At 45.2% G+C, this 15,495-nt stretch overlaps 1 protein-coding gene across 2 annotated transcripts in view; it reads right to left on the bottom strand.

The window, feature by feature from the left end:
- The window catches only part of Scube2 (signal peptide, CUB domain and EGF like domain containing 2), a 74,398-nt gene that overhangs the window by 30,094 nt on the left and 28,809 nt on the right, over positions 1-15,495 (bottom strand). For both annotated transcript variants that reach the window (XM_029479122.2, XM_021167639.2), the window contains exons 10-16: positions 11,830-11,946; positions 10,463-10,585; positions 9,924-10,040; positions 9,593-9,676; positions 7,864-7,968; positions 3,529-3,684; positions 2,974-3,180 (exon numbers count right to left, since the gene is read on the bottom strand). In XM_029479122.2, the coding sequence (XP_029334982.1) occupies positions 2,974-3,180; positions 3,529-3,684; positions 7,864-7,968; positions 9,593-9,676; positions 9,924-10,040; positions 10,463-10,585; positions 11,830-11,946 (909 nt within the window). The remainder of the gene's footprint in view (positions 1-2,973; positions 3,181-3,528; positions 3,685-7,863; positions 7,969-9,592; positions 9,677-9,923; positions 10,041-10,462; positions 10,586-11,829; positions 11,947-15,495) is intronic.

Below are 15,495 nucleotides of genomic sequence, written 5' to 3'. Positions count from 1 at the left end.
ACAGTGGGGGTGAGGGTGGGGGGCGGCGCAGAGACCGAGGTTGACTGAAGCAAGCAGAGGTTCTAAAAATTCAATTCCCAACGGCCACATGAAGGCTCGCAACCATCTGTACAGCTACAGCATACTCATATACATAGAATAATAAACAAGCAAGCAAGCAAACAAACAAACAAATAAAATCTTAAGAAGAAGGAGGAGGAGGAGGAAGAGAGCCAGGCTGTGTGTTGCTGCACACCTTTAATCCTAGCACTTGGGAGGCAGAGGCAGGAGGATCTCTTGAATTCAAGGCTGGCCTGATCTACAGAGTAAGCTCAAGGACAGCTACACAGAGAAAACCTGTCTCAAAAAGAAAAACAAACAAACAATAGGGAGAATGGCTTCAGGTGCTCAAGAAGGCTGAGGCAGGAAGATCAGTTAAATCAAGGAGCCAGGACGACACGATAAGACACTAAGAGAACAAAACAGGAAAGAAAAGGAAAAAAAGAGGGGAAAAAAATCAAGAGCCACATGTGAGCCCTCATCTTCACCATCTGAGGCCATGGCCTCCTCAAAACTATGACCAAAAAATGGCCATCATGCGATACGGCCCTTTTACAACTGACACACAGAATCATAAGCCAAAATAGACCTCTTTCTTTGTAAAGGTACCCAACCTCCAGTGTTTCACTATAGTAACAAGAATACTAATAAACAGAAGCTGAAAATATTGTCTAAAATGAACCAAGGACTATCCTAGGCTTATCTCCATTGTATACCAAATAGCGTTCACTGATATTCAAAAATATCAGTAGGCCTGAACAACCTTCAGTTGTTCTCTCCTCCCACCCTGAGCATCCCAGGCATTGAACTCAGTGGCCAGCCTTGGCTATAAGCGCCTTTACCTGCTGAGCCTTCTCTTGGCCTCTCAAGTCCTTTCTAATCAGTATACCAGACCCTTCTTTATATCTAATCCTCCCTCACTAACAATTCCTATGCTGTGTTCCTCCCCCAGGAAAGTCTTCCACATCATTGCCTGACCTGGTCCCATGTTGGGTACCAGACTCATCTAGAGTTAGTGAAAGCTCTTGGGAAACATACTGCCTCTTTAAGAAACAAACCCAACCAAATTTAGCTGATTGGCATGTCAGCGACACATGACACATTCGTATACCTAACTCTATTGGGTGTTTCCACCATAGGTTTGTGGCCAAGCAGCCTAAGTCATTTAGTAAGGCCTGCTCCTCTTCTTGGGCTTTTGCTATCATGATCTCTCAGGGTCCACAGACCTTGACACTAGTTTTGCTGAATTCTTGACTGTCCACAAAGTTTCCTTTATAAATCCATGAGCTCTTACTCCCACAGGTCTGGAAAGAGAGGGGCTGTAATTCAGCTCCCTGAGACTAGAAAGAGGGCCTCCTGCCTGCCTTCTTGTCCAAGAGTTCATTCCACTCACCCTAGAAAGCAGGGCAGCAAGCGCCAGCTCTTGTCACTAATTTGGTATGGAGACTGGAACTCTGAGGATTCCAAATGAGAAGCCAACCAGCTGGGTTTATTGCCCTCTTTTCTTTTCAAGAAAATCGCTGGAATGAGAGTCAAGTCTATCTGGGAACTGGCCCCTTGTGGACAGTTACGCCCGATCGTTTCTAAGCTTTGGCGAAGCAACAGACTGGATAGGTGGCCCTTGCTGTAAGTTCTCCGGGACAAAGCTAGCTTCAGCCATGTGCATGCAGAAACACCAGTTAACTTCCTACCCCTTTCCTAAGCTCCACTGCTCGAGCCTGAGTCTACTGATCCTTAAGAACAGACAGCCACTCCTTCTCGGAGAATCTGGTTACTGAACTTCACCTTACACAGGAGCGAAACAGACTTTGGAATTAGGCTGTTAATTCAATCTTAAAACAAAAAACTACTACTACTACCACTACTATTTGGATGCATGCGCAGGCTATGTGTGGGGTATATATGTGCATGCACATGCATGTGCATACATGTAGAGGTCAGAAGGCAACCTAGGCTGTTGTTCCCCAGATAACATCCAGACATTTTTTGAGACAGGATCTCTCACTAGAACCAATTAGGCAAGGCTGGCCGGCCAGCAAGCTCCAGTGATCATCTGTCTCTGCCTCTCCAGTAGTGGGATTCCAAGTGTGTACCACCAAAGGCAGGCCTTTTATGTGAGTGCCAGAGGTCAAATTCAGGTCCTTCTGTTTGCATGGCCTGTGCTTTACCTCCCCGAGGTCTCTCCTCCCACGGAGATTTTAAGCAACTGAATATAGACCTCTGCATGCTTTTGTTGCCTGTAGGAGATGCTGGTCCCTGCCCGGGAAGACTAACACTAGATTTAAGGTTCGAAGGCAATGTCACATTCCTAACAGATAAGAACCAAATCAACCACACTCATCACTCTAAAGGAAGACTCGAACCTCCTCCTGTGAGGCTCTTCAGCCAGTCTCTCTTGTAACTGCACAGAGAAAATGTCATATCCGACCATCCTGGGTCTCTTGTCCTGGAGCCCCTTGATGAATTTAGAAACCATATTTGCTCTAAAACGCACACATACACAAAGCAACAGCACACCATGGAACTGACACTGCTTGGAGCCTTGGCCTGGGGCCCAGGTATCTCCAGAGCACCTATGCAGCCTCTAGTTTTGCCTTTGCACAAACCTATGCACAGGAATGAGTAATAAGCCAAAAAGTAGTAATGACAGAAACTGTGACCATAGAGCGTAGAAAGGCTCAGTGGTGCCTGCATCCTGTCCTAACCAGGCAGCGCTGCATTTGCCTTTCTGTTCTGCAGTTCTACAAATATTGCCTACCACAGGCCACAAACCTGCCAGTTATGAGGAAAAGATGGGTAACTTACACCTCAGCAGTTAGGAAGTGCGAGGTGAGCCCAGAGAAGGAAGGATGGCCCGGGCCTGTCACTGGCTCCCTTGTCCACCTGTCTGGCACTCCAGGCAGGTCTGTCAGTCATCACCCCTTGGCTACTCACCACACTGGCTTTCTTCATGACCCTGTCCCACTCCACAGGTCTCTTCATGCTGTCCTGACACTCCGGGGGACGTTTTAGCCATATCGAGGTCCACGCCTGAGAGCTGCAGGTGGAACTGCTCCCTGTGGGCAGCTCTCTTGAGTGTGCGGAGAGCTTTCCGCAGTCTCTTCTCTGTCCGCTTTACCACGCAGCTCAGATTGCAGGAAGCTGCAGATACAGAGGACAGCAGCATGGGGAAGGGTCCTCAGGCTGCACTGAGGATTTCCAGTGACCCACCAACACCCCAAGTTCTCCAGAACTGGGAACCTGGTAACCTGGGCTGCATTCAATTCAAACACAATTTGTGGGACCCAAATGGTAGTTTTGGGTTTTAAGAAGTTTTATCAGGTTTGAAACCAATTTAGTGTAATTTGTGGGGTGAAAAATCAAACAGGAAATACTTGAGTGCTTGCACTAGTTTCTGCCCCCACCCCCAGGAATGATGGGAAATGAAAGGCAAGGAGAGAAGGGACAAGCTGTGAGAAGCCTGGCATCACAGATGGCTTTCAGACCAACCTGTCACCTCCTTTTTGTAAGTTTCCCGTTCAAACTCAGCCGTGATAAACATTTCCTTAGGGGCGTTCAGTCGGCCAAGGGCTCCCGGGACTTGCTTGCCAGGGCTGCATGTGAGGTTTGCGTACTGGAAGCTCTCTTTTACTGAGCTGTGCCTCTCTGTATGGAGAAACAAAATGATCGGAAGCCAAGTCCTGGCAGAGCACGGAGCTGAGCATTTGCTAGAGCTCAGTAAACATTTCATTACAAAGTCTAGGGAGTGGGTGATTCACTCCACATGCAGAGCGAGCCATTGCCAGTCCCTAGCCTGAAGCCGGGACATTTTCATTCCTATGTAACTTTACTGCTGAGCTCTTGAACATTGTTTCACGGTAAAGGCTGAATGTCTCCCAGTGGCCAGCCACAGAGGAGGATGAGAACCAGGGGGAGCGAGCCGGGTTTTGTTTGTTTGTTTGTTTTTGTTTTGTTTTCTGTTTTGTTTTGTTTGACAGTTGGATAAGGTGGGGGCATTCTCATGGTGGTTTTTCTCACAGCTGACTGGGATGGCCCGAGCAGACGCTGAAGCATCAAATGGAGGGACAGAAAGCCACTACTGTTTTCATCCAGCTGACCTTGGTGCAACTCCATCCCAAGTGGAGAGAAAGCAGCCAGCAACGGTGTGTCTCATGTTACAGCCACAAACAGTAAATGGCACAAAGATTCAACAGAACTGAACAGTCTCTGAAACCATCTAGGGCATCAGTGGAATGCTTGCTCTAAGTCAGCCTTTGCCTGTTCTCAGTCCAGCACTTCTGCTGAATCTTTTGACTCTCAACAGACAAAACTAAACCGAACCAAACTGCAAAGCAGGACATGTTTCCACAAAATCTATTTGCATGTCTTGGGGTGTTTGTTTGTTTGGTTGGTTTTTGTTTTGTTTTGTTTTTCAAAGACAGAGTTTCTCTGTGCATCTCTGGCTGTCCAGGAACTTGCTCTGTGCACCAGGCTGGCCTCGAACCCACAGAGATACGCCTGCCTCTGCCTCCTGAGTGCTGGGATTAAGGCATGTGCCACCACCACCAAGCTATTTCCATGTCTTTTTAAAACTTACTTTATTGAACTAAAGGTTATCTGTGCCATAGACTTTAATTACAAGACAACAGACTATCAGGACCAGAGGAAGAGACAGATTCATTTTCTACTTATATTTTCCCCCCAAACATATATTTTATAGTTTTAAAACATATTTTTACTTTTTTATATGTGTATATAGAACATATGTGTATATGCAACATATGTGCAGGTCTTAAGGAGGCCAAAAGAGGGCATGGGATGCCCTGGAGCTAGAGTTACAGGCAGTTGAGAGCTGCCCAGTGTGGATGCTGGGAACTGAAGCTGGGTCCTTTAGAAAAGTACCCAGTGCCTTCCTCTGAGTCATCTTTTCAGTCCTATTTTATAATTTTTGAAGAGCTAAACTCAAAGCATAAGTGGATGTTAAAGCTTCTCTTGTTTTCCTTTCTTTTCCAATGCCTACATTAAAGCTATTTGTGCATGATTTACATTGTGTGTACGTTTATGTGAGTAGTTGTACACACACCACGGTTCACATGTGTCATGTGAGGAGAGCACATGTGAAGCCAGAGAACAACTTGCAGGAGTCAGTTTTCTCCTTCTACCACATGTGTGGGTCTTGGGAGATCAAACTCAGGCTACCAGGCTTGGCAGCAGCCACCGTGACCAGCTGAGGCATTTCACTGGCCTTAAAACTATTTTTATCTATTTATTTTGTTTTTATACAAAGTTTGCTCCATGCTCCAGGCGGGCCTGGAATTCACTATGCACTCAGGACTGACCTTGAACTCACACAATCTCCTGCCTCAGCTCGCAAGTGCTGGAATCACAGGTGTGAGTCACTGTATTTAGCTTAAAACTTTGTGTTTTGAAGTAAGTTGAGATTTACAGAAAAGCACAGACTTCTTGCACACCCTGCACTCAGTCCACCCTGCTGTTACCATCTGATTTCAGGGCTTGTCCAATCTATTAAGTACACTCTAGACCAAATCGATTTTTAAGTAATACTTCCCTGGGCTGGAGAGACAGCTTGGTGGTTAAGAGCCCACACCATCCCTGCAGAGGCCCAGAGTTTGATCGTCAGCACCCACACTGGGTGGCTCCCGAGAGAGCCGACACCCATGGGCTCCACAGGCACCAGACTTCCCATGTACATACATATATACATACCCACAAGTGTCCACAGCATTGAAAATAAAAATAGATCTTTAAAACGAAGTGACACCGGAGAGAGAACTCAGTGCTTAGAGCACTGGCTATTCTCATAGGGGGACCTAGGTTTGATTCCCAATACCCACAGGATGGCTCAGAACTGTTCGTAACTCCAGTTCCAAGACATCAGACACTTTTTCTTCTGTCCTACTTGAACACAGATACACATGAAGTCAAAACACCCATACACATAAAATAAAATTAAAAATACTTTCCTAATTTAAAGGTACAAAAAATTGACTCAGCCCTAAACAGCACACTTCTGTCACTGGTTAAGGCCCAGAGGACATCTTGGAAGAGGGGATATAATGAATCTAAGAGAAGGAAGACAAGGAGAGGGCCTGTGAAACACTGTCTTCCAGCCACGACACAGCCAGTGCAATTTCGATCACACAGTAGCTGCAGTTACCTGCACTGGGCCGGCCAACTGTCAACCATGGATCAGAGAGGCTCTTGGGGTGCTATCCCTCCCTACTGAACTGTACGCTGAGATGGATGATTCTGAGAAAGGGACAGCCATTCTCTACAGCTGTGTGCCCACTGATGAACCCAACAGCTTCCAGTGGTTAGCATGGGCATACAAATGGCCCTGATTAAACTCAGTTGGTCACAAAGCAAAACAAAAAGACATGGATGTGGGAAATCACTTGGAGGAAAGGGGAGAGGGAACAGGGATGGGAGGGAGGTAGAAGAGTGCGTAGGTGTCAGTAATCAGAATGTGCTATATACATGTATGAAATTTTAAAAGAACATGTTTAATAGAAGTTACAGAAAAGTATGAATATGGAAAGAGAATATGAAAAATACAGATTAAAAAAAATCAAAATCACCCAGCATTCTCCTACCCAGATGCAATGACTATTAATGATATAGTCAGCTTTCTGGAGCCTTCTCCTTCGACCTTAGGGGTATTTTTTATATACAGTTTTGATTAGGTAGATGTATAGAATTCTACTGTCCTCCTTTCCATCTCTTGTTTGTTTGTTTGTTTTTGTTTTTGGAGATAGGGTTTCTCTGTGTAGCCCTGATTGTCCTGGAAATCTATACATAGGCTGGCTTCAAACTCAGAGATCTGCCTGCCTCTGCCTCCCAAGTACTGGGGCTAATGGGGTGCCATTACTACCACCCAGCTACTATCTCAGCCACACAAGAAGACATCTTCCTACGTCATTCACATTCTTTAAATGCATATAATAGGCACACGTGTTCTATCACTGAAGGCACTGAAATGCACCTTGCTCAACCACCCAGAGACAGTCAAACTAGTCAGCATGAGCTTTAAGTTAATTTGTTTGAGGGTAGACTGGGGTGGGGGGTTGGGGAGGAACTTCCTCATCTATGAATGTCTCAATTTCTTTTAAGGTCCAGAAGTGTTCTCTGAGGTTTTGATGGACAGGAAAGCTAGGGAAGATTTGCAAAAGATTTTGCTTGTTTTGGTAAGCACAGTTATTCCTGGATAGCATTTGTTCTGCTACAGCCATTGGGACCACAATTCCCAAACACTGGAAATCACTTGGAGGAAAGGGGAGAGGAGACAGGGATGGGAGGGAGGTCAAAGAGTGCACGGGTGTTAGTAATCAGAATGCGCTGTAGACATGTATGAAATTTTAAAAGAACATGTCTAATAGAAGTTACAGAAAAGTATGAAAATGGAAAAAGAATATGAAAAATATAGAAAAAATTACAGCAAGAACACTGGATGTTCCATTATTGTTCATCAAGGCCCTCATTTCTGAGTCAACCACATTTTTTCCATAGTGTACGCTTCAACTCAACTCTAAGATTAAAAACTTCAACTCAATGCAGTCACAAGCCATCTTAAGCCCCACTGACTCACATGAACTCCAAGGTTTATCCCGAGCTTCAACAATGACCTCACAAAAAATCTCCTGAAGTATAACTCCAGAACTACACAAGGGTTAGGGCAGGCTCTGCTCCCTCCCCTAGAGAAGAAAGTCCCTCCCTGCAGATTCTGAATACCTCAGGGCCATCTAACATGTGCTTGCACTCAGCTGGTCACAGGTCCCTTACCCAACATGCAGGGACACTCCCTGCACCAGCCATTTGATTCCATACCTGGTAGTGCTGGTCGTAGGCCCTCGGGAGACAGCTTGGCCTTTTGCAAACTACACTTGCCTTCATTTAGCTTAAAGGTTACACTTGTCCTGACGGTGACGACATCTTCAGAAAGAAATAAGTGAGAGAAATTATCCTCATAGCAAAGGAAGAGAACACCCAGTGGATGACGGTACGCTCCCACTGGCTGGGTCTCTACACGGGCTGTAGATAATGAACCCCTCTAACCTGTGAAATGATCCGAGAACAGTTTGGATCATGAAGTGCCCATTACCTTGCACAAGTTCACTTAGAACCTCCCTTATCTCAAGAGAGATGGACTCAGTGTTCAAATATAACAGAGAAGGATTCCAAAACAGTCTACAGAGGCAGAAGAAAGATAAGGTCACTTCTGTCCTTTCTGAGAAGGAAGACAAGAGTAACCTTCAGATTGTTGAGGGAGGTCTCTTCTATGTGTGGCTTCTCAGAGAGGACAGAGCTGAGGGGGCTGAGCCAGTTCAGATGAGGCTATCACTTCTGGGATCTGGGATGGAGTGAGTGCAGAATTCTAGTCTCCCACCAGATGCTGGAGCGCTTGCCTCTCATTGAAAGCCCTCCGATTTGTGAAAACATCAGCATGTCCCTTAACCTTCCTCATCTGTTAAATGCACATAGTTAAGCACCTGTGTTGCCAGGATGCTGTAAGGCTTAAATGAGATAATGGTCCTAACATCCATAAGAAAGGACAGCAAAGGACAGTGCCTAAGACTCAGACTGCTTGAGTTGGAATCCTAGTCCCTCTTATTGCTTATCTGAGTTACTTTGAGTAAGCTCTTTTTTTCCTCTGAGCCTTGGTTTCTTTGGTTAATAATAATAATAAAATAATAATAATAAATTGATGCAGTCAAATATGGTAAACTCACTCCTATAATCCTAAAACTTAGCTGAGGCAGGAAGAATTATGAATTCAAAGCCATCCTGAACAACATAATCCATCCCAGGGGTTACATTACAAAGTAAGACCTGCCTCCAACTTATAAACATAATTTTTAAAATATATATTTAAAATTAAATGCATGGAGTTTCAAGTGTATTAAATAACCTATTCTATGGAATACAGTGTATAGTGGCTGGAGCATTTTAACTTCTAAATTGCCATCTTGCTTAGGATTTAAACTTTGGACATCTTTATAATATAGACATCAAGATATAATGTGACTATTGATTTGGACAGACTCATGATAAATTGGCAAATGTGTCCTTATCTGGGAAGATGAGGCCTTCAGAAAACACTGGACTTATATTAGTCCCTTGACTAGGACTAGATATAAGAATAGGTTCAGGTCTCTTTCTTGAGATAGAATCCCACTTGCCCTATTCTGTCCATGCCACCTCCCCCAATGTCATGCGTCCCAGGCACGGTCCCTATTGGGCCTTTAAAGTGCTCTAGGATAGAGGGAATTTGGAGATCCATGAAACTGTTCTCTCCAGAGCTTTGTGGACCTCTTGTCAATACGGTGACCCACTTAGGCTAAACAGGACTCCCAAGTACACAGGGGACACTCGGTAAGTATGATTTCCACAAGTAAGTTAGGTATCAGATGCCACAGCCGTGGGCAAGAACACCTCATAATATTCTCACAGCATCCAGATAAGAAAAAAGCAAACAAAACCACCCCCATGAACAGCACCGCATGAAAGAAGCCCGCTACACACAGTGACCCCTGCAAGAATACAGTTTGGTAATTACCCCCAAAGGCAGAGTCATTTGATTTTTGCTGTTTGCTTCTGAGAGAGGAAGAGCCACAGGTGACAGAGTAAGCCTCTTGCAGTCCTGACAGACAGAACGTGGAATTGTCAGGATACATAAGCAAGATAACAGGCTATCCTGGTAGCAACTAAAGTCACCCCCCCCACACACTCCACACAGGCCACTAGAAAAATGCCCAGGGCATGGGCTCTCAAAGCACGAGCCTCTGGTTGTCAAGAAGTATCTGGTTCATAGCCAGAAAGCCCTTTGAGCATGTCCAACATCTACAGACCCTACCATGGGAACCTTCCCAGGGATGTGTGCCACTCACCTGACGAGAGGTGAATGCCAGAGCGGCACCTGAGGAAGCACCTGTCTCCTCCACCACTTTTACCACAGTGCAGGGACACACGCGGTGTCATGCTAGTGGACAGGAAGCCCTTCACTTCTAGACAGGACAAAACACAGGCGCTTGAGGAAAAAGAAGCATGCACCTAAGTGTGATGAGACTGGAGCTCACCAAAGGCCCCAAGAAAAGATGCCAGAGCTGAACTCCCTCCCCAGCCTCCTGACTGACACAAGCCTTGCCTCCTATGAAGGTTAGAGAGGCACAAGTCTACTGTGTGCTCATGCAGAGAAGCAACCATAAGACAGAAGGACACTCCAGTCTACACAGAAGCACAGAGCTAAATGTCAAGGAGCCTGAGAAGTACCTCCTGTTTTTGGACTTGTTAAAGACCAGCTGCTGCTGCTTCAGAGGAAGGTGCACTTTAGGCCCAGTGGAGTATGCAAGCACGCAGTCTCAAACCTCCAGACTTGGGGTGACCCTGTGGCCACATGGGACCTATGGGGAAGGATGGAGCCTCTTACCCACACAGTCTTTTTTATTCCAGTGGAGCTTGAACCCTGGGTGACACTGGCACTCGTAGCTACCCACTGTGTTGATGCAAACTTGCTGGCAGCCTCCATTGTTGACACTGCACTCATTGGTATCTGTGGAACAAAAATGGTCCCCTGTTGCAACAGTACATCATAGGCTGACTGCCTCTCCCATTGAGAAGGAAGCAGTAGATGAGTCACATGGCTGACAGTCATTTTGAGGGACATGCACTTGACACCTGCTGGCTGCACACTGCACACTCCCCGCTGGCATGTGCCTTGGTTGAGAGGTTTTAACCATTGACAGGAACACTCAGAAAGGGAGAGCACTACTTGCAGGTGTCCAGACTCAGACCCCATATGGGCTTTGAACTTGAAACTCCACCACCCTCTGAACTACATACCAAGGGAGACAGACAGAATTAAAACTCCCTATTTGACTGTTCCCACAGTTAAGAGAGAAGAAAAGTAATGAGAACCTACATTCCCATCAACTTGGGACTGAACCCAAACTGGAAGGAGGCTCCCAACCAGGTTGACATCTATGTGTCCCACTGGGGTCTCATGATAGATAGGGTAGGGTAGAAGGTATGCTTTTAGTTGTGCCAAGAACGTGGAGAGAGAGAGAGAGAGAGAGAGAGAGAGAGAGAGAGAAGGGAGGCACAGCCATCTACAGCAAAGCACCATTATCTGTCTGTCTCAAACACAGGGCATGAGAATTGGCAAGAAGTGCTCCAGCCAGTCGTCCCCAAAACCCACAGATATTTAGGATCACCATGGAGACCTTAGACAAGTTCTTCTGGAGTCTAGATCTGGTCTCAATGATGGCTGATTGCCAGGAAAGTAGAGCAAGAATCAGTTGGCACTGACTTATATATACCACAGCCTACTTGACCATAAGGGTATGAGGCATAAACATATACTGTTAAACAGTCACACAACAAAGAGAGAGTCAATTTCCCCTTCTGGACCCAAGCCCTAACTGAAAGGCTTGATCCAAGGCTTTGCAGAACAGAACTACGATTTTGCTGGGTGCCCTGCCAAACCTCTCTGAAGATAACCACATTATCTTCTGCTGGGAAGGCCAATGGGATATTGTCTCAGCTCCTGTAAGACTCTCCAAATATAAACTCAAATCAAATCACTGATGAATCCATAGCTGACAGAGCTCAGTTCTTTTGTACTCCATTGAATACCTGGTGTGCTAGCAGGGTAAATATGAACATATTCCTTTCAACAAATGTTCTTCTTGTTGCCACTGTCCAAGAATATACCCTTTGTCACAAAACAGGGAGATGACCCTCAAGGGTGGCTTGCTCCCAGGCTTTGGCCTCACCATAGAGGGGCCACCCACTCACCTCCACAGTGGGTGAAGCTATAGAGAGTGTACCCTCTGTTGCAGGCACAAATAAATGTGCCAGGGTGGTTGATGCAACTGTGGTCACAGGTCCTTTCCAACGAACATTCATCCACATCTGTAATTATCAAAGAGAGGGGGGAGCTGATACCACCTCTGCCATGTAAGTAGAGGTGTTCACACTGATCACAAGTTGCTGACCAATAGCCAAACAACACATGTTAGGAAAACTGGTCAACTCCTCCTCTCTGCTCCTTTGTATCAAAGAACTGTTAAGGAGCTGACTAGGAACTACAGTCATTCCCAGGTTCCTTGGTTGTAAATTTCATTGCAAACTTTACTAACTTTGAAGTTCATATAATCTCTCTCCCCCACACTTATTGGCAAGGCTGAGTAATTTAAGTATATAAATTGTGTTTTTTTAGTTTTTGTCAACTTGATACAAGATAAGATCATCTGAGAAGAAGGATTCACAATTGAGAAAATGCCTCCATTTCTGGCCAGTAGGAGCATTTTATTGATTAATAACTAAGGTAGGAGGATCCAGGCCACTGTTGGGAATGATACCATCCCTGGGCAGGTTATCCTGAGTGGTATAAGAAAGCTAGCTGAGCAAGCCATGGAGAGCAAGCCAGTAAGTAGTGTTTCTCCAAGGCTTCTGCTTCAGTTCCCGCCTCCAGGTTCCTGCCCTGCTTGAGTTCCTGTCTGACTTCCCAAAGTGAGGGACTGTGATCAGACATGTAAGCCAAATAAACCCTTTACTCTCCAAGTTGCTTTTGTTCATGGTGTTTTGTCACAGCAATAAAAAGCAAACTAACATATAAATGAAGACGAAATGAGGTACCTAAAAATAGGTCCATACCCTAAAGGGTACATTATTATAATAGTAATCCAAGCTATTCGTTATCATTGTTCTATTTTTGATAGTAAATGGTGAAACAAAAGGAGAAAATGAGCCGGGTGGTGGTGGCGCACCACTTGGAAGGCAGAGGCAGGCAGATTTCTGAGTTCGAGACCAGCCTGGTCTATAAAGTGAGCTCCAGGACAGCCAGGGCTATACAGAGAAACCCTGTCTCAGAAAAAAAAAAGAGAGAGAGAAAACAATTTGATTAGATACGATTCTGGTTTCTCTCTTTCTCATCTTTGCAAAATTACTCTTCCTGCCCCAACAGGCCACTTAATCCTGTGTCTTACTGCCCTCTGCATTAAAAGAATGCACTCACACTAATACCTTCAGTGTCTGTCTATGAAAGATGCTAAAACTGGATTGGCTAAGGCCTAAATTAGATGTATTTGGAAAACCTCTTGTCTTTGTTACTCCTCCCTGTACCATCTATGTCCGTGGCACAGGGGACTGTACACCTAGCATCTAGTAGGGCCATGCAAACCAGCCTCTGCCAGCTGCATCTGTGGGTATGACTGTGTTTTTTCTATGTCTTATTCCCAGAACTGTTGGGATGGTTCTAATTGGTGTCTCCAAATAGATAAGCCTGGATCATGCTTAGTGGATGACAACCACACCATTGGGCTGGACCACTTTTCTATACCCAACGTGCCATGAAAAGCTATGTTAGTAAAAGGCAAACATGTTAGCCAGATGTGGTAGCACACGCCTGTAATTCCAGCACTTGGGAGGCAACAGCAGCAGAATCACCATGAGTTCAGGATCAGCATAGCTTAAGCAATTTCCAGGCCAATCAGGACCTGATTAGACTCAAACTAACAACAAACATGCGCGCGCGCACACACACACACACACACACACACAGAGAGAGAGAGAGAGAGAGAGAGAGAGAGAGAGAGAGAGAGGCAGGAGTGGGAGGGGGGAAGTGAAGAGAGGGAGAGGGGAAGGCATGGATGGATCAAGAAAAATGAAAGTATAAAATATAAAGAGCAAATTCTTGCAAAGTCCTTCTTCCCTGGCTTTTTCCAGAAATTCTGACTGTCTTCTCAGAAAATTCACTCTGTGCAAATATTTGTTCTACCAAGAGCAATGGGTGGAAAATGAGAAAAAGTCAGTTTCTTTCCTTGTACTTGACGCCGTTCCGTGAGATCTGTTACGAACATCAGCCAGTTGCCGACAAAGTGCCTTCGTTCAGTAGCTGACTTTGGTTGCTCACTGTGGACGTTTGCTTTGCCAAAAATAATGAGATCATTTTCCTAATTCCTTTTTAATGTGTTTACACAGCTTAAACATATTTCTTGCCCTATACATTATGAAACATTGTGTGGAACAGCAAATTTGCTTTCCAAGTCAAACTGAAGAAAACCACAAAATAATTATCTAGAATTAACTCCCTGAATTTAAAGAAGAATATATTTGAACTGCCTGGCAAGTTATGTATCAAGAACAGAGTGGGAAGAAGAGCTTAGTCTACTCTGTAAAGTGCCTATTTTAAAAGATGCTGCATCTTTTGTCTTGTGTATGTGTGTGTGTACATGTTTACAATGGTCAGAGGTCAGCATCAGTGTCTTCCAGAATTGCTCCCCATCCTATTTTTTGAGCCATGGACTCCCACTGAATCTGAAACTTGCTAATTCTGCCAAACTGGCTGGCGGTTGAACTCTAAGGATTTTCCTGTGTCTGCCTGGCAGGACTGGAACACACACCACCACACTCAGCCTTGTATGTGGGTGCTAGCAATCCAAACACATGCTATGCGGTAAGCACTTTGCCCACTGAGCCATCTCCCCTGCTCAAAGTGTTGTACCGCATTTTCTGATTTCTATACAGTGTTGAGCTTTGCTTTGTTCTCTGGTGTGAGGTTTTTGTGGTGCCTGGATCTCTAGCCAGGCTGGTCTCCAACTTCATAAGGACGCAAAGATATCTCTGAAGGTCTAGTCCTCTGCTTCTACCTCCCTGGTGCTGTGAGTACGGGTGTGAGCCACCACGTACGGTTCATGCAGCGCTGGAGGTCCAATCTGGGTCTTTGTGCATGCTGGGCAAGCACTACCAACTGAGCAGCTATAACTTCACCCCTCCATAAGTCCCCATGCTAAGATGTCTAACGAAATAAGTAAGGCAGTCCTTCGTCCCAGAAATGGAACAAGATAAATGACAGTGCATCTTTCCTGGTACTCTTTCACATATACATTGATAGGGCATGAAAACTATTTATCTAAAAATAGAAATGATGTTTGCCCTAAGTCAGTTGCTAACACTGACAACTGCTGTTAACCATATGTGGGAAGGATTCAGTTGAAAAGGAGTCTGTAGGGGATAGAAAGATGGATCAGTAGTTAAGAGCATGGACCACTCTTACAGCTGACTGGCTGGAGTATACCCTCCAGAAACACCCACATCAGGTGGCTCAGAACCCCCACATAAGTCCAGCTTCAGGGAATCTGATGCCGCCGGTCTCTGTGGGCACCTGCACTTGCAGGCGTTCGCCTACACACAGACACACAGACATGCACATACACATATTTAAAATTTATTTTTTAAAGGTCTTTAAGTAAAAGAAAAAAAGTGTGTTCTCTAATCTTCCTACAACCAGTGTTTCTTCCCATCCACCTCAAAGTGCCAAAGACTAGCTATCCACAGCGAGGGCTGGAGGGGGAGACCAACTGGTTCTGGTGCCTGAATTGACCTCAACTTTTTGCTAGGTCTGGGTGTTATCCAAATCTACAAATTTTCCCCACCAACTTTTATCAAACATCCAATTGC

Source organism: Mus caroli, unplaced genomic scaffold (genome assembly GCF_978045245.1).
Source record: "Mus caroli unplaced genomic scaffold, Mus_caroli_1 scaffold_8, whole genome shotgun sequence".
NCBI lineage: Eukaryota > Metazoa > Chordata > Mammalia > Rodentia > Muridae > Mus > Mus caroli.
Note: the sequence above shows the minus strand (reverse complement) of the source record. Positions and strands in the feature narration are given on the sequence as shown.